Consider the following 23,508-nt stretch of genomic DNA (forward strand, 5'->3'; position numbering starts at 1 on the left):
ATCGCATAAATCAAGCTATTTAAGCAAGCTTTCGCGTGTAACACAAGATGAAGCAAAGCTTGCATAATTCAAAAGCTTAATACGCTTAACAACATCGTACGCTGTCAATTATCGGCATCTAACAAACTGGTTTCGAAGCTTTCAAAGCACTCCTCCTTATCGAACGTTCCGTAATCGGTGTTATAATCCTACAGCGAAATATGAGCCCCAGGTACACGTCCTGTGAACTGGTTTCGTTTTTTTTTTGCTGGTTTATTGTTCATCCATCCAGCCCCGCTCGGTCGGCGGATGCTATCGGATGTGTTATCATCAATATCAATCGCTCATCGGCACGTAGTCCACTGGACTGTTCGGTACAAGTCATGGTCGTCGAATCCCGGGTGCTGGACGACGGATTCCAATCAACCAAACAAACAATCCGATCACTCTGTGACGCCATTTGGGCTGTGTCAGCGGCCAACAGATAATACCGGTTTCGCGCCGAACGAACAATGCATCTCGGTTGAACGCATTACTTTTCAATCAGACGTATCTTGAAGACAAGTTCCATATCGATTCATCTCGATAGTATTCAAATCGGTCGAGTCTTAACATAAGGATTGTTAACTGAACTTTTCCGTAATAAAAACATTGAGACATTTTTCTCTGACCTCAATAATTGTTAGATACGTCGCTTTGAAAACTGACGCTTGAAGACTGTTAAGACTCATACCGTTAGAGCCAACTGAAAGGTATTATCTATTGATACAAGATAAGACTAAGGCCGAGCTTAGATAGTCGAGATATGTGCCCACGCGACTTCTCGGCCGGTCAATGGATTGACGCAAATTATTTGTTTTGCACTGGTTGTCACCGTGGCTTCCCATAGAGCTCAATATAATGATCGATACATCTTGTGGTGAATCTCTATCGGTCGGTCAATCGGTGACCAGCAGCGTCATTATGTTTGACGGCTAATTGTATGTCGATAGGCATTGAATGTTGTCTAGTCTTAACCCGTCTGGTCTTGGACCCCCAGAAACGAAAGATGATACTTGTTATAATCAACAAACAAATTATTGAACTGAAAAATAACTGGGATACTAAATAAAAGCAAATCTTGATGCTTTATTTAAAACTAAAAGTGAGCCAAAACCCGAGGAGCCAATTTTGAATGTAGGGAAAAAAAGGTCTGTTCTCGCCTGTCCAAAGCAGTTTTTGCCTTATACCGGACAAATGCGAACAGTTGAAGGAAGCAACACGTGACATTTCGCCTTATACCGGGTGAATGCTAACATTTAAGGAAAGCCTCATAACTAATTTTCTGTCATTCCGTCCTCTGAGTTTTACCAAAATACCATAGCCTCATACTGCCCATGATTTCATAGTTCACGTAACAACCATTGTACTTTCGCATACTTTGGGGACAAATATCGCAAATTAAAACAGCAATTTGTAGTTAGCCTCCATTTAGCCTCCAAATTTACGAAATTAAGATTTTCTGAACCAACTTGCATGCAAGTTTTGAGGCTAACTACTAAATTTTGGAGGCTAAAGTTCAAGCCCCAATCTAAGGTGAACGAATCTCACTGTAGGCTACAGGAGGTTCTAACGTATCGTTTGAGACCTTAGGAATGAGAATTCAACAGTGCTTTCTCGAATTTTTTGGCATGACTCCAAGAAAGCGCTGTTGAATTCCCATTCTTAAGGTCCCAAACCATTTGTTAGGACCTCCTGTAGCTACCGTCTTTGCAAATAAGTAGCTGCAAGGAAAGTGAGGATTGTCTAGAGGGACATAATAGAGATGCGCTCCCGCAACGGAAAACAGTAAATAGAAAGAAGCAATGTATTGTTCACTATTAATAATATGAAAATATTACTGCTATGAGAAGTTAAACGATTTACAATGATATGGAAATGCTAATATCATCTTCCAAACTTAGACGTTCATGTTCATGATAGAATTAGAGGCGAAAGTATAGATTTGATAGTTCCGTTAAGATACGGCAGGCACGAAGAATGTTTTATAGAAGTCCATTTAGAAGCGAGTGAAGGGCAATATTTATTATTTATTCAGACTAAGGCCGAAGTGGAAGTCCGCTAGTCATCTTCCATCTGATCGATCCGCCTTGCCCGCTGCGCACCTCGCCTTCTTGTGCCCGGCGGATCGTTGTCGAGAACCATTTTCACCGGGTTAGTGTCCGACATTCTGGCTACGTGCCCGGCCCACCGTAGTCGTCCGATTTTCACGGTGTGAACGATGTGCAACTCGTGGTTCATTCGCCTCCTGCACCCCGCCATAGATGGTACGCAGCACTTTTCTTTCGAAAACTCCAAGGACGCGCGTTGGTCCTCCGCGAGCATCGTCCAGGTCTCGTGTCTGTAGAGGACTACGGGTCTAATGAGCGTTTTGTAGATTGTCAGTTTGGTACGGCGGCGAACTCTATTCGATCGTGGAGTCCAAAGTACGTACGATTTCCAGCAACTTTGCGTCTCCGAATATCTCTGCTGGTATCATTTTCGGCAGTCACCAGTGAGCCCAAGTACACAAATTCTTCTACCACCTCGATTTCGTCACCACCGATGCAAACTCGCGGTGGGTGGCTCACATTGTCTTCTCTTGAACCTCTTTCTATCATGTACTTCGTCTTCGACGTGTTGATGACTAGTCCGATCCGCTTAGCTTCTCTCTTCAGTCTGATGTAAGCTTCCTCCATCTTCTCAAAGTTACGTGCCATAATATCTATGTCGTTGACGAAGCCAAAGAGCTGGACGGACTTATTGAAAATTGTACCACTCGTGTTAATCTCTGCTCTTTGTATTACCCCTTCCAAAGCAATGTTGAATAGCAGACACGAAAGACCATCAGCTTGCCTAAACCTCTGCGCGTTTCAAATGGACTCTAAAATGCCCCATCACCGGATCCATCGTCGCTTTGATCAACCGTGTCAGTTTATCCGGAAATCCGTGTTCGTGCATTAGCTGCCATGGCTGGTCCCGATCGACCAGCTTATCGCCCTTTTTGTAGACGGGACACACGACACCTTCCATCCACTTCTGCGGCAAAACTTCCTCCTCCCCATTCGTGGTAATGACCCAGTGCAGCGCTCTAGCCAGTGCCTCACCACCGTGTTTAAATAGCTCTCCTGGTAGTTGGTCAACCCCAGGGGCTTTGTTGTTCTTCAGCCGGCCAAACTCCTCCTGGATTTCCTGGAGATCTGTAGCCGGTAAAATTATGTCCTGCGCGCGTTCTCCCAAGTCCATCACTATACCGCCATTTTCGTCTGCCACATCGCCATCCAGGTGTTCTTCGTAGTGCTGCCGCCACCTTTGGATCACCTCACGCTCGTTCGTAAGAAGGTTCCCGTTTATGTCCTTACACATATCAGGCTGTGGCACGTGTCCCTTACGTGAACGGTTCAATTTCTCATAGAATCTCATAGAATTAGCACGGTACAGTCTCTTCACTGTGATCTTTCTGCTGGCGCTTTTTCCTCCGGAAAATCGAGTTTTGTCTGTTCCGCGCCCGTTTGTTTCGCGCCTCGTTCGCCTTCGTGCGGTGTTGCAGTAATTTCGCCTATGCTGCATTCTTTTCGTCAACTAACTGCTCACATTCGCCGTCATACCAGTCCACACTGGGTCACGGGGCGGAGCTAGCCCGACAAAATGCCTTGGAGCTTAGGTGATGCGTAATTTTGAGTTGGTGTCTTCGGAAGAGTGTCGTGTTTTGAAAAAAATATATAGCTCAGCGTCGAGAATTAGTTCAAATTTTCGCCGCATACGTGACGCTGCGATACAATTTTTTTGTTTTACGTTTTAGAGCTTTGGTGTCTTAGGCAAAGTTCTTCTTCTTCTTCTTTATTAAAGAGGCTTTCAGCTCTTGGATGGTAATAGGCAAAGTTGTAGAACGTAAATAATAACTGTAGCTGCCGAAGACACCTAAGCTCTATGTCTTCAAATTGCTGAGGTATAGTAAAAATTGTAAAATTTCATTGATTTGTAAAAATTGTAAAAAATCTAATCACACGCGACAGAACTAACTGATTTACACAACTCATTATGGTTGTGGTCCATGCTTGAGTTGTTTTTACTGTAACTTGGTATAAAAGTATCATAGAGTTAGGGAAGTTATTGAATTCGAAACATTAAACTATCATATTAAGATAAAGGAACCATATTAGTAACAAGAGTAACAAAACACATTGAGCTACAAATCATCGGATGAAGATTAAACATTGTAATCTAAACGCATAACATGATTGACATTTTTAGTCATATATATTTGTTTACGAGAAATTCAGTCCTACTACTAGGATGTTCAATTGGGTTGTTTTGCAAAGAAAAATATGAGATTTTTTATAGTCTAACATAAAGAGCATGCTAAGCTGATCTCCAACAAATTTTTATTTTGTTTGTAAACCTTTTATTTACAGCAAACAATAAGCCATTTCAATCGATAGAATGATACTAACATTCATAGAATGACAGTTGCTGCATGGGTCAACAATTTTTTAGTCCCATATAAATTTAAAATGCAAATTAAAAATAGTTCCGGGGCTCCAAAAATTCTGAAAAATTGGGATCAGGCTCAGTTTTTATGCAGATTCAGAATAAAACATATATACCCCTAAAAACCCAATTATAGTTTATGTTAATAATCGATGCACGGTAACGTGTCTACTGCAAATCTTTGCCACAACATATCGATTAAGAATCGTAGTAGGCAAAGCGTATGCTGTTGATCTTAGTATACATATTTACCGAGGGTTATGCAGGTGAGATTTCAAAATCAAAACACTTCATCTTCATAAATTGTGCTTTTCTTGTTAAAAATTATAACGAATGTGATTTTTTGCTTTTACGCGATAATCTATATGGCTCAAGGTAAGTTATTTTAATCAGTTTATACATATCATACATTATTTAGTATATCAGTATCCAGTATCACCATACGAACAATTGTCGAGTTGTTTCTCAAGAAGCAGTCGCTGGATAATGTAGCTTTGTATGTGGCAAGGAAACTAAAGGGTAAGCATGTGAAAAAAACCTCATGAAATCGCTTCGTAAGCTGAAAGCATTTTTCGATGTACGTTACGCCAAAAGTCATTGCATGAATGTTTCCTTCTATCGTAAACATTCAAAATGGCTAGACTCAAAATTCGATTTCCCCAACAGTATCTCAGAAAAAACAGCCGGACGACCAAGAAAGTCGTTTGATGGTGCTGGTCAGACAACTAGACTTCGTAAACTCAAAGTCTTGAGAGATGCATACTATTATTATTATTTATTCAGACTAAGGCCGAAGTGGCCTGTGCGGTATATAAGAGTCTTCTCCATTCGGCTCGGTCCATGGCTACACGTCGCCAACCACGCAGTCTGCGGAGGGTCCGCAAGTCATCTTCCACCTGATCGATCCACCTTGCCCGCTGCGCACCTCGCCTTCTTGTGCCCGTCGGATCGTTGTCGAGAACCATTTTCACCGGGTTACTGTCCGACATTCTGGCTACGTGCCCGGCCCATCGCAGTCGTCCGATTTTCGCGATGTGAACGATGGATGGTTCTCCCAACAGCTGATGCAATTCGTGGTTCATTCGCCTCCTCCACGTACCGTCCGCCATCTGCACCCCACCATAGATGGTACGCAGCACTTTCCTTTCGCGTTGGTCCTCCACGAGCATCGTCCAGGTCTCGTGTCCGTAGAGGACTACCGGTCTAATTAGCGTTTTGTAGATTGTCAGTTTGGTACGGCGGCGAACTCTATTCGATCGGAGCGTCTTGCGGAGTCCAAAGTACGTACGATTTCCAGCCACTATGCGTCTCCGAATTTCTCTGCTGGTGTCATTTTCGGCAGTCACCAGTGAGCCCAAGTACACAAATTCTTCTACCACCTCGATTTCGTCACCACCGATGCAAACTCGCGGTGGGTGGCTCACATTGTCTTCTCTTGAACCTCTTCCTATCATGTACTTCGTCTTCGACGTGTTGATGACTAGTCCGATCCGCTTAGCTTCCCTCTTCAGTCTGATGTAGGCTTCATCATTTGGTTTGCGAATAAGCGAGCCCTTACCGATAGATAGTTTCATTTAATCATATTCAACATTTTTCACCAGGTAACACAAATAACGGAAACACAGCCCGTCGATTTTTTTAAGATTCCGAAATAACCGCCAGAATTACAGGAATAGAAAAAGATATTATACACAGATTTTCGACAATTCTCTGTACACTATCTTCCAAGCTGGAAATTAACGTAGAGGCCTTTGAAAGCTATGCAGAGGAGACTCGAGCCTTATTCGTAAGTTTTTACGATTTTTATCCGCTCTCTCCTACAGTGCACAGGATTTTAGTTCATGGATCATCCATAATCAGTCACAGTGAAGTTCCAGTTGGACTTCTTTCGGAAGAGGCGCAAGAACGAAGGAATAAATCTATTCTAAAATTCCGGGAGCACCATTCAAGGAAATTCAGTCGTCTGGCAAATATTAAAGATGTGTTTGATCGACTTTTGCTGACCTCTGATCCCGGGATGACCATAAGAAAACAGTTTCCTCAAACGGCCAGAGATTTCTTCCCAGAATCAGTGTAACAACTATTGAAGTGACCAAATGAAACACATTTACATAATTGTTTATAGATTAGCCATTGTTATTATTTTTTCCTTTATATGTTACGTTGTCCAATGAAAGTTGAAGTCGTGAAAAAGGTAATAGAAGACAACTGAAGTGTATTGTGTTTGCAAACTCGTTTTCTTGATTAGCCATGAATTGTTTGCTTTGACCCACTAATGTTACTTTTATACCAAACTTTAATTTAAAACTATTTAATATATTTGATACCAAAAAAACATGATATGTTTCAATATTCAGGTTAATATTTCTATTTCAACTTGATGAAATATCAAAAACGCGTTCATAAACCATGAGCACTATCCATAGCGGTTTTAAAATGTTATTTTTTACATTTTTCGAAAATAGTCCAAAAAAAATTGAAAAAAAGATAAAATTTTACAATTTTTACTATATTTCTGCAAATAGAAGGTACACAGCTTAGGTGTCTTCGGCAACTATAATTATTTTTCCACGTTCTACAACTTTGCCGAAGACACCAAAGCTCTAAACCGTAAAACAAAAAAGTTTGTATCGCAGTGCTATCTATGCGGCGAAAATTTGAACTAATGCTCGGCGCTGGGCTTCATATTTTTTCAAAACACGACACTCTTCCGAAAACACCAACTCAAAATTACGCATCCCCTAAGCTCCAAGGTAATTTGTCGGGCTAGCTCCGCTCTGTGGCCCAATGTGACTGGTTCGAAGGTTTAAGAATTTAACAATTTTTTATGTGGTCACGGCTTAAATAGATGTCGCGAGTATTAAGAAATTTGTTTTGCCTGCGAGAAAACATATTTGACAAATGATTTGTAGATAAAGGACGATTTTATTAGACGATACATATTTATTCACTTAATGCTAATAAGAACACATGTCTCATGTCGTCTCTCTTTCCCTAGCTGTGTGCGATTTTTTCCTATCGCCTATCTATAATCGTTCGTGCTTTGTGCTCTAACCTTCTAACGTGACGTAACGATTTGCTGAAGCACATCTCCTTAACGATCTGCGCTCCGGGTAACAGCTTGTATTGCGATGACAGCCGAAGTTGGCTAATACTGGTCTATGCACTCTGCGCTCCCGTTACGCAAAGTAACTTTCGGTGGTGGCAAAAAAAAGCTCACGCACGCGTGTTCACGGGTCTGTGATGACTGACCCAATTTTTGTCGGTGGGTTTTCAACTCGTGACAAATAAAAAATGGCGTGATGGCTTTGGCGGCACATCCTTCAGTCTATGACTGGACAACAAATTCCTCCGCGATGCCCTCCTTGGACGCCGCACTCCATACAAAAAAGGCTTGATGGACTTACAGTTACAGTCGATGAGCTATTGGGTCATGGAAATGACCGCCGATCGCTTCTCAATAAAGCGTGTGGTTTGCAGTTGTGATGGCGGTCTCCCGACGGGTTGCTTACTTACCAGTAGATTGGTGGTGGCTGGTGGATTCCGTCCACCTAGAGGTCCTCCGGCCTCCTCGGACCGATGTGGTGACGGATCGTCCGGTCATTTGGCCATTTGGCTACCAAGATATTGGAAGCTTTCTACATTCTCCACTGGTTACCCGGCTACTGTGAAACTGGATGGAGTCACCGTGTTTACATCCAACGATTTGGTTTTGTTGACGTTGATGACTAAACCTGCCGAGGAGGAGCGCTCGGCAAGGTCGTTGAGCTTACTCTGCATATCAGAACGCCGTTGCGCGAGGAGTGCAACGTCATCAGCCAATTCGAAGTCGTTTAGGTGCTCCATGGTTTAAGCTGCCATAACAGCCCGCGGTTTGCTTCACGGTCAATCGCATCTACCAGAATCTCATCGATTACGATGAGGAACAGTAACGGTGATAGAATACATCCTTGCCTCACACCAGCTACGACCCAGATAGGGTCGGACAGGACCCCATTGTGCAGCACTCTACACGAAAAGGCCTCGTACTGTGCCTCGATGAGGCCGATGATTTTCTCAGGAACCCCCTTGCGTCTCAGGGCGCCCCACATATTCTCGTGATTGAGACGGTCGAAAGCTTTTTCGTAGTCAATGAATACCAAGTAAAGGGACTCTTGGAATTGACCTGCTCCAGAATAATGCGAAACGTGACAATATGGTCCACACATAATCTTCCGGCACGGAATCCGGCTTGCTGCCGCCGGAGAGTCGCATCGATCTTCTCCTGAATCCGGGCTAGGATAATTTTGCACAGAACTTTGAGAACGGTACACAGCGACATAATGCCTCGCCAGTTATCGCATACAGTCAGGTCACCTTTTTTGGGCACCTTCACTAAGATACCTTGCATGCATCCAGTCGACCGGGAAAGTTGTGGTGTCCCAGTTATTACGAAATAAACGATGCAGTAGTTGAGCGGATGTCATGGGGTCAGCTTTGAGCATCTCGGCTGATATGCGGTCGACCCCTGGGACTTTATTCGATTTCATGCTTTGGTCGAAATGATCGAGTCTGTGAATCCTCAGATTAAGGAAGGTGGTACTCGGACACAACCGGAAGTACGTCATTTCCCGACCCCTTTGTGTACAATCGTGACTTTATCGTGCCGATTGATAACTTGACAAGATAGTCGCGCTGCTATCCCTTTCCCACCTTATCCAGAATACAAATGACCCCGCCCTTGGAGAACTTGGCTGATTGATTAATGCTCGTTTGCCTATGTCAAGGGAAAATTATATGCAACTTATTGGCGATTAAAAGATTTGAATACTTACAAACTAATTTATTTACAAAATTATGTACAAAACTACTGAATGCTACAAGCATTAGGTTATTTGATTCACATAGGCTACTACCATTTGCATTGATGATGCCATGAAATTAAAAGAGCAAACCAACTTTTGGCGGCAATCGAAGTGAGTGAAAAATGGTTATCACTCTCCAGGCTGTTTTTCTTTCCCGAAAAGTGATTTCTCCCCGAAAATTTTCGTGAAGGAGCATCCTGTGCTCTTGATATTGAGTGAGCATTACGAACCCTGGCTGCAAGAGTAAAATCCTTCGTTTGTTTGTAAAATAAGGTTGAGGTTTAAGGTTGCTGTTAAAGCCTTTTAGTGGAATGTCTTCACTTGTCATGAGAAGAGTTAGTACCGCCGAAGAACCCGGCTTTGCTCGCAAATACTCGGTCTCAAACCTTATGGAATGGCAACCCCATGTGTTCCTCGTAAACGACTTGATTAAACAATTATATAACAGCTAATTTCTGTGAAATGATACATCTTTTGCCTTTCTCGTATACTAAGTATACGGTATTTGTTTTATTTCCAATGAAATAAATAATCTTTTTTTTTTCCTTTTTGCAGATTACAAAACATTTCTGAACAGTGCGATCAAATTCCAAAAGTTTAAAATCCTTTAAAAAGGACTTCTGTTTCTGCGTGGACGCAACAAGTGTTGTGAGTGACGACGTGTGAAAAGTTACCCAAAAAAAAGTGTTTACACACAAAACACCCACAAGTGGTGCAGTGCGACGCGGCACAGTCCTTGCCGAGGTAGGATAAACAGAGAGGATCTCCCGATAAGAAGGATTTCGTTCGAACGGTGTATGAGTGTGCGCGCGCGTGTTTGGTTATCCTTTCGCAGCACACGAATAAGTGCGTGTTGGGCGTATTTTCACCACGACGCAGCGGAGTCGGTGTTGGTGCTGTGCCACTATTTACCTACGACGAGCAGAACAAGAGCCTTGGGCATAGCTAGTGATAAATGCAAGGTCGTTCACGGGTAGCAACCGACTAGTAGGAAAAAGGCGTTGATAACGCAGAGTGTCTGCTTTCGTTTTTCAAGAAGTGAATGTTTTGTGTTTTTTTGGGTTGATTGTGGCTTGACGAGATGGATTAATCGTTGGAAGAAAAATCAGGAAGTAAATCATTAACAGATTGTTGTTATTGGGCATGAAGCCAGCGAATCAATATATGTAATAAATAAGTGAACAAAAACAACCCAAATCAAGTGGAAGCATTGAGCAATCCTGTTCACATTGTGCTCAGTTGTGTAAAGATCCGTAAAGTGTGCTTGTGACAGTCTTACGACTTGAGAGATTTCCTTAGATATCTAACAGCTGGAGGTGCGAAAATCGACGAACCGAGTATGCTTTTGAAATGTCAAACCTCACCCTCGCTTAAACGTGTGCCCCAAGCGAGTGTCAATCCGGTTTCGACAGCAGCTGGCACCAGTAGCAGTGGAACGCAGTTCGTTTCCGGATTCGGGGCCAGCCGTCAACCCACTGCAGCTTCCGGCAAGGGCAAAGGAAAGGGTGGCAAGAAGATATGGAATGGTAGTGGTAGTAGTGTCGGAGGGGAAAACAGTGTTGGTGGTGCTGCCGCAGCTCAAAACTTAATCAGGACTACTGCCAGTGGAACAGGTAAGCGCTTTATGTCCTTTTTGCTGCCCTTTAAAAATCGCACACAAATCTGTGCCACTTGTTGCATGATATCACACTTTCAGAAGTGTGTATTGGTGAGAATAATCAACAACAAAATTCAACAGGCTCTGATTCATCATGTATGTCCAATGATTATGTCCGGTGTAATTCGCAATCAGAGCATGACTGTTGATTGTAACAAATAATCTGTGAATAACATTCGAAAATTTACAAGTAGGTGCAATATAAATTAGCATTTCAATATTTTGGAATTGAGCTCGACATTAAGTTGTCAGATCATGAACATATTGTGCAATGTACTTAGGAATTACCGCAAAATATTTAAGTTCGAATTTTTAAAGATGGGGGACCTATAAAAGGTTTATCAAGTGGGTGACTTAGTGGTCCACAGATGTGGATTTTTGTAATCTATCAAGAGGAACTGTTCCGTTCTCCAACATAAATTCATCTAATCGCAAAACAAAAAAATACATCACCATTCTTGTCGTTTCTTTTTGCTAACAAGCGTGCTCACTGTTGAAAAAAAATACACAAAAAAAAACAAATGATTTAATTTTTTTTTCATTGCTTTGTTTTTAATGGGATAAACATGGGTGCTATGAGATAAAGTGCTGATCAGTTCCCCTACATAAAGATTCATATGTTTTTGAAGGTTTGGAGACCAATTTAATTCTTAAAAATTCTCTTGATCTTCCACGGGAACATATTCAGATTTTTCTCATGATTTTTTGCATTTCCACTGAAAATTCTTATACTTAAAACATAGCTAAGCTAAAAAAAATAAATATTCGAGGGATTTTTTCAAAAAGTTTCCGGTGAATTGCCTCAGTTTTTCGATAGGGAATGGTTTAAGGCTCCAACGGGAATTCTTTGAAATTTCCAGGAAAACTCTTTTGAATTTCGATGAGAATATGGTTTTCAAACTCTCTTTTACCTTTTGTCTATACTCTGGGGTCAGCTACTTTGAAAGGCTGCAATTTTTTTAGTTTTCAACCGATTCTCAAAAGTTTTGGTAGTTTGGTAATACATACTCTCGCCGAGATCTGTTCGCTAGGTGCAAATTCGCTTGAAAAATCTTGAAAATTACCGCTAGTCTAATTTTATCAAAAAACTACGTTGTCTGTGCCTTGGGGTCATATTGACCCCAAATTGAAATTGTTATAACTTTTTGGTTGTTTGGTCAATTCAGGATTTTTTTTAGGATGGATCGAAAAATAAATCAAACATCTTTTAGGACGTTACCTAAGATTGACCATAGGTGGGCGGGTACCTTGCGGAGAGGGGTTTTCGTAAAAAAGTGTACAAAAACAGTGATTTTTGTGCCTATTTTAGCTATATCTGAAAATACTGCCCATTTTGAACTGCACCTTTTCAAAAAGGTAATGCAGAAAGGCATGTGCTTTGATATGAGGCATTGATTAGTTTAGAATTTGGCCGCTTGGCCATGATACTCCGATATATGGAGTATTTTACATTGTAAATATTGTTATCGAACAAATTTGGAATTTGTAAAGATGATGCCAAGATCGTCGGAAGGAAATGGGCTGTCCTGTGATGGGAGAAGTAATTTGGAATTTCACAAACAGATGGCGCTAGTGTGCTTGCAATATTTATGAAATATTGCGCTTGAAATCCTTTTTACCTACACTTGAGTTGTATTCGGCTAAGTTGTTCAGGATGTCCCGGACTACAAAGCAGTGCACAGTATAATGAGTACTTCTTCAAAGAGGCGGTGAAAGTGAGCAGTTAAATTAGAGTATGTTGTTCCATGTAAGATGTCATGTATTTTGAGGCGTAGTATTTTTGAATGAATGTTGCGGTAGCCGATAGGGTCTTCCGAAGATTTTATTCTCATTTAACTAACTCTAGTGAGTGGACTATGGGATCAGAAGTTATAGCCAAAATACTTTTTCTACACCAGAAACGAGTAAAAAAGTCTCGCCCATTTTTAGGTAACCGAAGCAAAGTGAGAAGTGAGATCAGGGTTGTTACGGAGATCTTGAAATATTTTCCGCGTCAAATCCGCGCCATTTCCGCGCGACATGAAATCCATTCCGCCCCAAATCCGCGCGATCCAGATCTCAGGCCTGGTAGCGGGTCACTTTTTAGTGACTTGGTCACTTTTTTCGGGCTGGTCACTAATAAGTCTCTTTTTTCGACCTCAAGTCACTAAAGTTGCTTTTTCTCGCAAAAAGTCACTATTTTCAACTATTTTGAAACTATTGACTAAGATTTTTTAATAAAGCTTTATGTATCCTTCGGAAGATGCTTTGTTGTTGGTGGAAATGAAATTACGGATCTTGGAAAAATGATCACTCTGAAACATCGCGCTCTTATTGGCATTTCACCAGTAGCTAATTAAAGGCTCTCCCAGACCTAAGTGATTTTATTGCCGCGACGGCGACAACTAGTCGCCGCGATTCTATCGTTGGGTCGCTGCAGGCAATGTTCTATTTACGCTTCCATACCAACGGCGACAGAATCGCAGTCGCCAAGCGCTAGAATCGCGTCGCGACTGTCGCATCGCGTGTGTTTGGGGGAACCTTAAAGGTGTTTTACGTCACAATTTATAAATTGGTATACAGTTATGCAAGCAAGAGACCTGTCGATTTCGAGTTTTTTTTAAAACTCAAACTTTATGCAGTAGGGGAAGGTGGGGAGACTTGTTTCCTTGGGAGACTTGATTTCTCCCCTGTTTTACCAAGAACTAAACTGCCCATGATCGCAGGCGTAACACTCGCATTCTTGTTCATTTTGTAAAAAACCTGTGAATCGTTCACAAAGCTCAATAATGGATCTAATCCCACAACAGTAAAATAGGTTTTACTATCTTGCTTATCTGTGGTAAGCTGGAAATGATTGAGTTTCTGGGGAGGATTGATAAACGATTTACAAAATCAACCAAAATACATATGTCACAAATATGCGATCATGGGCAGTAAAGTAGTATTGTTATAGCGTATTTTTATAATAGATCTTCTAGATAAATGATCGTTATGTGGCGAGTTATTTTTTTAATTGACAACCTTATTTACTCTATTATTTAATGTGTTTTGTTCCTCTTGAAGATGTTTTTTAGTGGCCACGCAAAATTAGAACAACTTCTCCCAATAATGACCAAATGCTATCATTTTTTCACAGCACACATCCATAAATATGCTAAATGATCTTCACTGAAAAAAAAAGCCATCATTCCACCACAATTTCAGGATATTTGGATTTTAAGTTGTTGACTCAATTTGAGGAGACTTTATTCCTTATTAGGCATCCATATAAAAATTTGTCTAAAAAAATCAAGAAAATATATATTTATTGAATAGATATCATAGAAAGGCGATCAAGTCTCCCCAATTTTGAAGATTGCATGCGCTGTCGAATTCCATAGCAAAAATCGTTCATGAATACGCACAGCAAGTCGGAAAATCTGCATATTTTGGAGTAAAGTTATTTAAATCTTCAGAGAGCATGGTCCTCATTACAAGCAGGAGGTCCAGCGTTCAAGCCTAGGCTCGTTGTACAGGAATCTTTATATTTTTTGTATCGTTTTCTACCAAAACGATCCTAGGTACTGTTGTTCCTGTCTCACTAAAAATTCCAAAAACATCAGTGGAACCTATGACAAATCGTAGAGTTCTCTGCATCTTTCTTAAGTAGGTGTTCAGCTAATCCAATGATCGTAATTTTCACTCATTCTCACGAGAAGAGAATGCTCATTCACGCAGATTTTCTCCGAGAAATAATTTTCCGGAAAGAAAAACAAATGTTAATAAGGACACTCATCACAGAATCCTAATTTCGAAGTACTGGTATTCTTATAATTTTACGCATGCTGCGACGCAGCCAATCTGAAATTATAAAAATGACAGTTGTGCGTTGCTTCTTGTGGTGAGCCCTTGAAAACGTGAGTACTTTCAAATTTTGATTCCGTGAGGAGTGCCCTTAAGAGTGATAACCATATTTCGCTCACTTCCACTGGCGTAAAAATTTGATTTGCTTGAAGACTACTCATAGTTTTGAGTTGTCTTGCTTTTTACTGATATTAATTAAATTTTCCGTGGGGTTAAAAGAGAGGGCAATAATTTTACTTAGTCACTAAGTAGATAAAAGTTAGCGAGTACGATTTTCGTTTCTCTTCTGATTTTGTTCTAAGAGAAAAGAGTGGTGAGTGAAAGGTGTTTTCCGCCACAAATTACGAAAAAAAAATATTCACCTTCGACCAAAAAACGCTTGATTTCGTCTCATCGAACTTGAAATTGAAATTGAAAGTCACTATTTGGTCACTTTTTCTGCAACTGAAAGTCACTATTTGGTCCCTTTTTTCGTCGGCTTTGGTCACTAAAGTCACTATTTTGAGTGGCTTCGGTCGCTACCAGCCCTGAGATCTAAAAAACTAATATATCAATTTTTGTTTAACAATTTATTGAACGTCTTCTCTTCAAGTTCTTTTTTTAAAATATTACTGATTTCAAATATAATTTTAAACTGCCACATATGTGTGTATCGAAATGCTAATAGGACTAATAAAACCGCAATGAGTATTACAAGTAGTAAATTACAACCCTTCTAAATGGCCTTAATCACCACTAGAAGTACTGAATCTAAGGGAACAAAAACTAAACATTCAAAACTACATATTTGCATAAGCATTGCTTTTTGGATTAGATAATGGCTTTGGCATGTTTTGTTCCGTTATTGTCACTTTATGAATGTTAAGTCCAGATTTGAAAGATAAACGTGGCAAATGTTGAAAAAAATCTGCTAAAACCGCCATTTCTTTTGAAGTAATTAATTATGCAGCTTTGTTGTAGTCATTGATCACAAGACAAACTTGCGTAGAAATCAAGGAATTAGACAATGAAGCTCCATTTTTTTTAAACAAAACTTCTGTAAAACAAATATTTGAATTCATATCAAGAAAAAAAAAACAAAATCTAACATAGTTGCTCAAGCTCCGTTGATTTTTAAATCAGAATCAGGCGTAAATTCATTCAAAAATTCCAGGAATATTTTTAGGAATTTCAGAAGAAATTTCTTTGGAAATACGGCAGAATTACTTGCGTAAACTCCAACAGAAATTAGTCCGTTATTTCTCCTTCAATTCTTGTAACAAACTTTTCTAAAAGTTTACGCAGAAATTTTGTTGACCATTCTTACTGGAATTTCATTTAAAAACTCCGAGAACTCCTGTAGAAATTCATCTTTCGTGCTGTAGAAATTCATCCCAGAAATTTCTGAGGCTCATCCTCCGGTAATTCTCCCGGAAGTCTTCATGGAAATGTTTGCAGAAATCCAACTGCCCTCGAAACTGCTGAAGTGCAGAAGTCGCTCCGAATTATCTGTGGGAATTCCTCCGAGTATTCTTACAAAATTCCCCTGGGAAGTTATTTTGTAATTTATTTGGGAACTTTGTCGTAAGTTCAAGTATATTCTCTACAAATAACCTGCGGAAAATTTTCAGAGCTTACTTGCAGAAATCCCTTTATGAATTCCTACGGAAATCGCTTGCAGAAATTGATTGGTGACTTCCTGCGGAAAAACTGCCGGTTCTATTTTCGAGCACTTATTGAAGAAATTTCTGTGATCATCGCTATAACTCTTTTGTAAATTCAAGGCGGCATTCTTTTCGATTTTTTATAGCCATCCCTGCGGTCACCGCTCCAGGAAATTCATCCAAAAATGACTTTATAACTTTTCGGGTTTTTAATGCTGCAGAAATCCTCTTCACGGTGTGGAAATTTATTTGCAAGGAACTTATACAAGGACATCATAGGGTCCATGTGGAAACTTCTTTAGGGAGGTTTCTGCGTTTTCTGTTGGTAATCCTGTAAAATCGGAGTTGACCGAAAATATCATTAAAAAAACCGACAGAAATAACTTTTGCGAATCATCTTTTATTTTTTGATCGACTTCTGCGGAAGAACTTATTAAAATGAGGCATCTGCATTAAATCACAGAACATTTTTATGTTCCCAATTGTTGTAAGGTACCCCGGCGCAAGTGAAAATAAGTAAGTGGGTACTACGGCTGCCGATTAATCGGTGAACGTTTTTAATTGTAACAATGTTCTAGAAACATGAAGCAGAATTATCAACGAATTCGCCTGACACAAAAAAAAATGGAATTAAAACCATTTGCGGCGCCATACTAATGATATTGTTTAATCATGACTTAAAACTACCGGCAAAATCTATTACTTTTATTTTAATTCAATGGATTTCCATCAAAACAGTCGTTTCTTAATTCGTCATTGATGTGGGAAGTGAATATTTTGAGCAATTAAATAATTGTGTGACATCGAAAACGATTTAAAAGTTTTGATTAAAGCCAAAATCTGCTATTTTCACTTGCCCTTAAGTTTTAACATACATGGGGCAAGTGGGACATATTTGAAAAACATTTTCGATAGAGCCATTTTACCTGTTTTTAGATTGTTTTCTAGTGAAAAATAACTTCGACACTCATATATCATATGGATCTGAATCAAATGCAGTTGATATCGTTGGTTTCGTTGTTAAGAAGTAGTGTACAGTTGATTTACCAAATGTGTATTTTACTTTCTGGAAATTATCTTCCTCATGGAAAAGAGCAATGGTTATAACTATGCGAAATTTTCCGTTTACAGTGCAAACAATCTATTTATTCTACAATAGATCAACAGGTTTTTTCTTGTGTTTTGTTATTTTTAAACATCGCATCAGATTAACAGATTTTCAGATAAATAAAGTGCTTAAGACATAAATTGGCCATTTCTTTCTTTTACAAATTTACAGCACTGCGCATCGCCTGAATAAAAACGTTCCTTTTAAAGTTCTAATTTATATAATAATTCTTGTTCTAAACAGAGCAACATTCATTCGAAAAGTGAACAAAGATTTCAATCTAACACATTTGGTAAAAAAGTAAGCTAATGGAAAGCCAGACAATAGCCAAATAAACAGTAAACCGGCTGTTGTCTTGTTTATATATTTGCTAACATTGTAATCCCTTTTTTTGCCAAAACAAAAGTCTGAAGAGCAATAAATCTCCATCCATGATCTGAAATACTACGACTCAGAACATTATATCTACATTCTTCAAATTAGTTTCGTTCGACAGTATAGAGCAGAATAGGTCCCACTTGCCCCGTTTGAAGGGGTAAGTGGGTCTCACAGGTAAATTTATTTATGTCACTACCAATATTTTTGTAACTGAACAACACGCTTATAAAACGTCTACACTTCAACAACGGAAGCATATGATTATGTATCCGTGGTTAATGTCCTGAAATACCCTGTTCTCTAAGTATGCGGTAACGATTTTGCTGAACTAGCGTTTTTTAGGTCCCACTTGCCCCGGGATACCTTATAAACCCTTTTTCGTTCTGGATGAATGTTATAAAGGAAATATAAAATGTTCCAATATTATGAAAGAATTCCTGACGACTTTTGAAGAATGATATAATATATCATGCTGAGTGGTTCATCGTAAAAGAAACAACCAATCAGAAACTGACAAATATCTTGGAATTACAAAGAAATTGTCAAGATGAAAATGGGTATTCATGTCCTCCAATAGACATGGTTTGTGTGCGTCGTGTTTTAGAATGGATGAAAAGGACAACAAGTGGCGTATCTCTCCTCATAACATTTGTTTAAATGATGCCATTAAATAAGGACATAGACATATCCGAAAAATAATGTTAATAACCTTGAAACGTAAATTTGTTCTCAACAACATTTGCTAATGAAAATAAAGCCCATCTATAAACAGGCATCAAACTAATTTTCAAATAAACTTCCTTAGATTTAGCATTTTATTAATTAAATTTCCACCTAAAACTAAATCCGCGCGAAACCCTAAAATCGTTATGTAAATCCGCGCCAAATCCGCGTAGTTGTTACAACCCTGGAGATGTTCGATGTTAATGAAGAACAGGGAGAACTGAGATGGGGTGAGATACGTTCGAAATGAGTACAGAATAGTGCGAAGTGAGTAATGAGAAAAGGAAGTGAGTATTGAGCATTGAGAAATGTGCAGTAACATGTGAGTATTGGAAAGTGAGAAGTGATAGTTGCAAAGTGAGAAGTAGGATGTGAGTAGTGAGACAAACAGAAACAAGGGGTGAGCAGTGAGAGATGGCTATTGAGTACTGTGAAGCGAGTTGTTGAGTAGTGAAAAGTGGGTGGAGAGATGTAAGACTTAAAGAAGAAGGAAAACACAAGAAGAAAAGAGAAAATCTCGTTTCTTACTTCTTGTTCCTCGGTTCTAACTTATTACTACTCCCCTTTCACAACTCCCTTCTCACTCCTCATTTATCACCACTTACTTCTTACTTCTCTCTTCTTACCTTTTTCTTCCCACTATTCATTTCTCACTTCGCACATCGGACTTCTTATTTTTCTCTTTTCACTTCGCACTACAAATTTCTCACTCCTCACTTCTCATTTTTCACTTCCCACTAATCACTTATCATTTCTTACTTCGAATTTCTTACTGCTTACTTTTCCAGGTGGCGATGGAAGTGACCTCTTCAATGTCACTGGAATGGTACACCTTGCTCCCATGAATGAATGAAAAATTTCCACACTTCCTGTTAATTATCATATCTTAGCGTCAATAATCAAATCGCTTTACATTTCGCACAAATATGCACGTTTCCTTCCTGGATTAGGAAGATATTTTTTCGAGTGATAAGCGGTGGGGATACACTGTTGTAATCTGGCGAAATGCCGTTTCGTTTATATCAGTGTCAATTTGTTTCCTCCAGTTCCAAACAGATAACGTGTATGATGCACTTTGGAGCAACTAATTTACTCGGCGCATGAGTTTTGACCGGATGAAATGGGGACGTTCGATACATTCTTTTATCGTTACTTTTCCCAAGCTTAGATTGGACTTTTGGTCAAAACGGATATCAACGTTTAAAAAAAATCTTCGTTTACGAGGGCTACGATCGAATGAATGTATGCTCAAATGTTCCCTGGATCAGACAATATAATGTATGGTTTGGTTAAAATACTATGTTCATAATGTACGAGAAAGGTACCATTACCGCTTGGTGGAGTAATCAGTTTTATTTTGAATTTATTTTCGTTTACTTTCTATGAAGCGGTTTATGAAATACAGAGAAAGATTGTCGCCGTCCGGAGCATCTATTGGTGGCTGGGTGTAACGAGCCTTCGGGTCGTTACAATTATGGTAAATATTCTAATTGTTATTATTGTTTTGTTTCTTGTTAAATGTTTTATTCGTTTTCACGGTTCAAGTCATTAAATCAATATAGGTAAATAAAAGTTTAAACCAGTCTAATGAAGAAAACAGAAACAACTAGAGAGAGTTCATTCGCGTTCATTTCTGCAATTCCCCTGAATTAAATAATTTATGAGATCCAACTCAAGTGGTGAGATACCGTGGGATTAAATTGCGTAAGCCACCCAAGATTGCTTGATCCCGCAAAATTTGCATATGAGCTTCGGCGTGCATCGACCTGTTGGGATTCTTTTGAAGATTTATTGACCTTTTCCGAAGTCCCTCTCGCATGGACAGAAAGGTGGCTAACTTAGGCTGTTCGTGTGAAGAGACGCGAACATGCGCGAAAATGATTGTCATGAGCATGAGAGCAACCGTCGGTATCGCGAATTTACCTTCGTGATTTCCGGTGACGAAATTAATTCGGCGGTTAATCTGAGGATTCTTGAAGTGATCAGATTCACTTCGAACTGATCCGTGGAAGAGGCAGGAGTGGTCCAAGTGTTCTTGCGCCGTGGTAGTTTCTTTAAGGTAAAAGCCAGTGTTTTCAATCAGTGAATCTTTAGCAAAACCCTTTCCCAAAGCAATTAAAACTTTAAACCCTTTCCCTTAGATAGTTATCGTAGCTAGTCGTGTGTGCGAAGTTAATATTGGTGTGTTATCGTGTGTGCTGGTGGTTTTAAAAAGGTAACTTGTGCAATTTAGTTGTGGAAATCTAGTGCTGACACGTGCAACGTGCAACGGTCATCTTATGTATTTAGATTCGCGACCACGCTGCTACGACGCCCAAGATACCACAACGAAACGTCGAGACCAATTCTGACCCCACCATCAGGGTACGAGGTTTTCCCGGGGCACGCCGGAAGAGGAAGGCGATCGCCAATCAATGCGCCCTAGGCAGGGCATTACCACTGAAGAGAGAAGAAGTAAGGCAACCGTTTTTCCCTCCGTTGGTGACGACCGACGGACATCGACGCACGTGCCGCGTCGCGCCGCATGAGACCGTAAGTTTTCGATCCGGAGGTCGACAAAGCCATTCGTAGGCGACAACCGCAGTCGCAGCATAATCAACTAGCCAACTGCCTACCCGCCGGCGAACAGCGTGCAACTTTACCGCCATCGTCCGCAAGTCCAACCGTCATATGGACGCGCCGTCGTACTAGTCGTCGCGTCCATTCTCAAAGTGAGTACTCCTTTCTTTAATCCATGCGCATGTGATTTTCCGCCGCAACATAGCCCATAATCCGTTGCTAGGCGAAGAACGTTGCACGTTACTGTTGAGTGAACCACACCAGGAGAGCACACACGATAGGAGACTAGGGACCGACCAATTAGGTATTAATGGGAAAGGTGTAGAATAGTAGAAGCGAAGAGACAGGCAGAAGATGAACCGATGTTTGTAATTTGAAAGCTCCAATAAATTCTGGATAAAAGCTCCGTTGTATTTTTGATGTAGTGAAACGTTTCAATAAACACTACCGGCAATAAATATATGTACTCTACTCGTTATTTGTGGTCCCTATGAAGTGAAGCTGATTGAAGTTATTTAATGTAGTACGTTTTTCGTTGTAGTTTTTTTGTAGTATTTTTCTACTGGGGAGGTTGGCTCCGAAACCAACCGGGCAACTCTCTAATTCGAAACGACTGAGTTGAGGGAAAATTTGGTCGCTTTACCAGTGATGATAAACCCCCTCCACACAGTTTCATCACTGGCCGACGGTTGTACTTGGGTAACTGGCAATTATTTTATTAAGTCGTACTAGTAGCGTCCTTCACAGGCGCAATTCAAGTTAGCCACCTGTCTTCCATCTAGAATTGAAAAAAAAAGGAACCTTCGTCCTTAGAGGGTCTCAACGGTCGGGCACATTTGAACACGGTAGATGATCTCCTACGGGAGTGGCGCATAAACCATCGTACTTAAGTACCCAAAAAGGGGAAGACGGTCCGGCGTACGGTTATATGGGATAGGGAGGAAGAATAAAAATAAATCTATACGATTTGACCGTTCTGTACCAGAACAAAGAAAACCGAAGCGACAAAGTTTTACAAAAGCTTTACAAAAAACTTGGAAACTTAGTTTACTATTCTGCAATAGGTACTCGAGGCATATTGATTCCACAATCGCTAACCAAAATTCTCAAGCAAGATTCCAAGTTTTCGTCATGAGGAACGACATTACTACTCTTTATTGTTCTCATTCTTGGAAAGAGCTGTCAAACATCTGCATAGCATGCTTGTGAAGAGCAGGAATACTTTCTTCATTCAAAGGGTCGCGATAGAACTTATGAAAAATGTTTCTTGCTAAAATTTAAATTTAAGCTCATCGTTGCATTTGACAGTGTTGCAAAAATGGAAATTTCGTTAGGGTTGTAAACAAGACACGACCGCTCGGCGTAAACTACGTAAAACCAAGCATATCAGTACACTGAACTAATTATTCCGCTCTATATAGAAGAGAAGGAAGTATTCCACCGACACTACTACCCAGCTTTAGCAGCATCTCCCACTCTGTAAGGGAGTGGCAGCTGGACCATCCCATTAATACACCCCAGTTCAACAATTGATAATACCCTAAAAGTAGGCAATTGCAAGGATTGGAACGCGCTGCATTATGCACAACAGAACTGAATTTTTCAATAGTTTATCGTTGATACTCGTAAGTTTTAATAAAACTGGCAAATTGGTGGAGAGCTTGCGAATCGATTGATAAATAAATCTTTAAAATTCATTGAAAGAGGCTCTGATTTTACCAGCGTTTTATCAGATTTGCAAGAACTGTAGGAGAGAAATGTACCAAGTTTCCAGCAATGTTAGAAAATAAAAGTCTTACGTTTCGATCCTTGCCTTGCAGCTGTTTAAATCATTGAGATGTTTGGTCAGACCGCATCGTGCTTTCGTGCTGTGCGGTTCTTTTCTCTCTTTGCGGAAGGAAGTTTTTGATATTACCCGAAGCTATTTTAATTTCAACAGTGCATCTCAGTGCTATTTGTACCCACTGATCCCGTTACGATCTTTGCTTGGACCCGTGCCTTCGTTTTACGTTGGACCCGTTTGCGGAAGTAAAATTCCGACAAGCGGTGGTAATCCTGCAGGGACACCGTTCTGGGAAAAAAAACCTCTTAAAAGGTCACGTCTCCACGCTCAGCAATGAGCATTAATAAAAATAAGAGGAAGGGGCAGTCTCTGAATTCTCCACTTCCTTCAAAGAAACAAGGTTTCAAGACCGTCCTGCCCAAGCGCGGAAAAAATAGAAGGAAGCTGGAGCCTTCAGATATTCCTTCTAAATCTAACATTGACATTGTTTCTTCTCCTAT

At 40.1% G+C, this 23,508-nt stretch overlaps 1 protein-coding gene across 2 annotated transcripts in view; it reads left to right on the forward strand.

The window, feature by feature from the left end:
• LOC134207749 (nuclear factor of activated T-cells 5) overlaps positions 1-23,508 on the forward strand; it is a 263,107-nt gene that overhangs the window by 12,318 nt on the left and 227,281 nt on the right. For both annotated transcript variants that reach the window (XM_062683613.1, XM_062683615.1), the window contains exon 2: positions 9,888-10,945. In XM_062683613.1, the coding sequence (XP_062539597.1) occupies positions 10,672-10,945 (274 nt within the window). In that variant the 5' untranslated portion in view covers positions 9,888-10,671. The remainder of the gene's footprint in view (positions 1-9,887; positions 10,946-23,508) is intronic.

Source organism: Armigeres subalbatus, chromosome 1 (assembly GCF_024139115.2).
Source record: "Armigeres subalbatus isolate Guangzhou_Male chromosome 1, GZ_Asu_2, whole genome shotgun sequence".
NCBI classification, from domain to species: Eukaryota; Metazoa; Arthropoda; class Insecta; order Diptera; family Culicidae; genus Armigeres; species Armigeres subalbatus.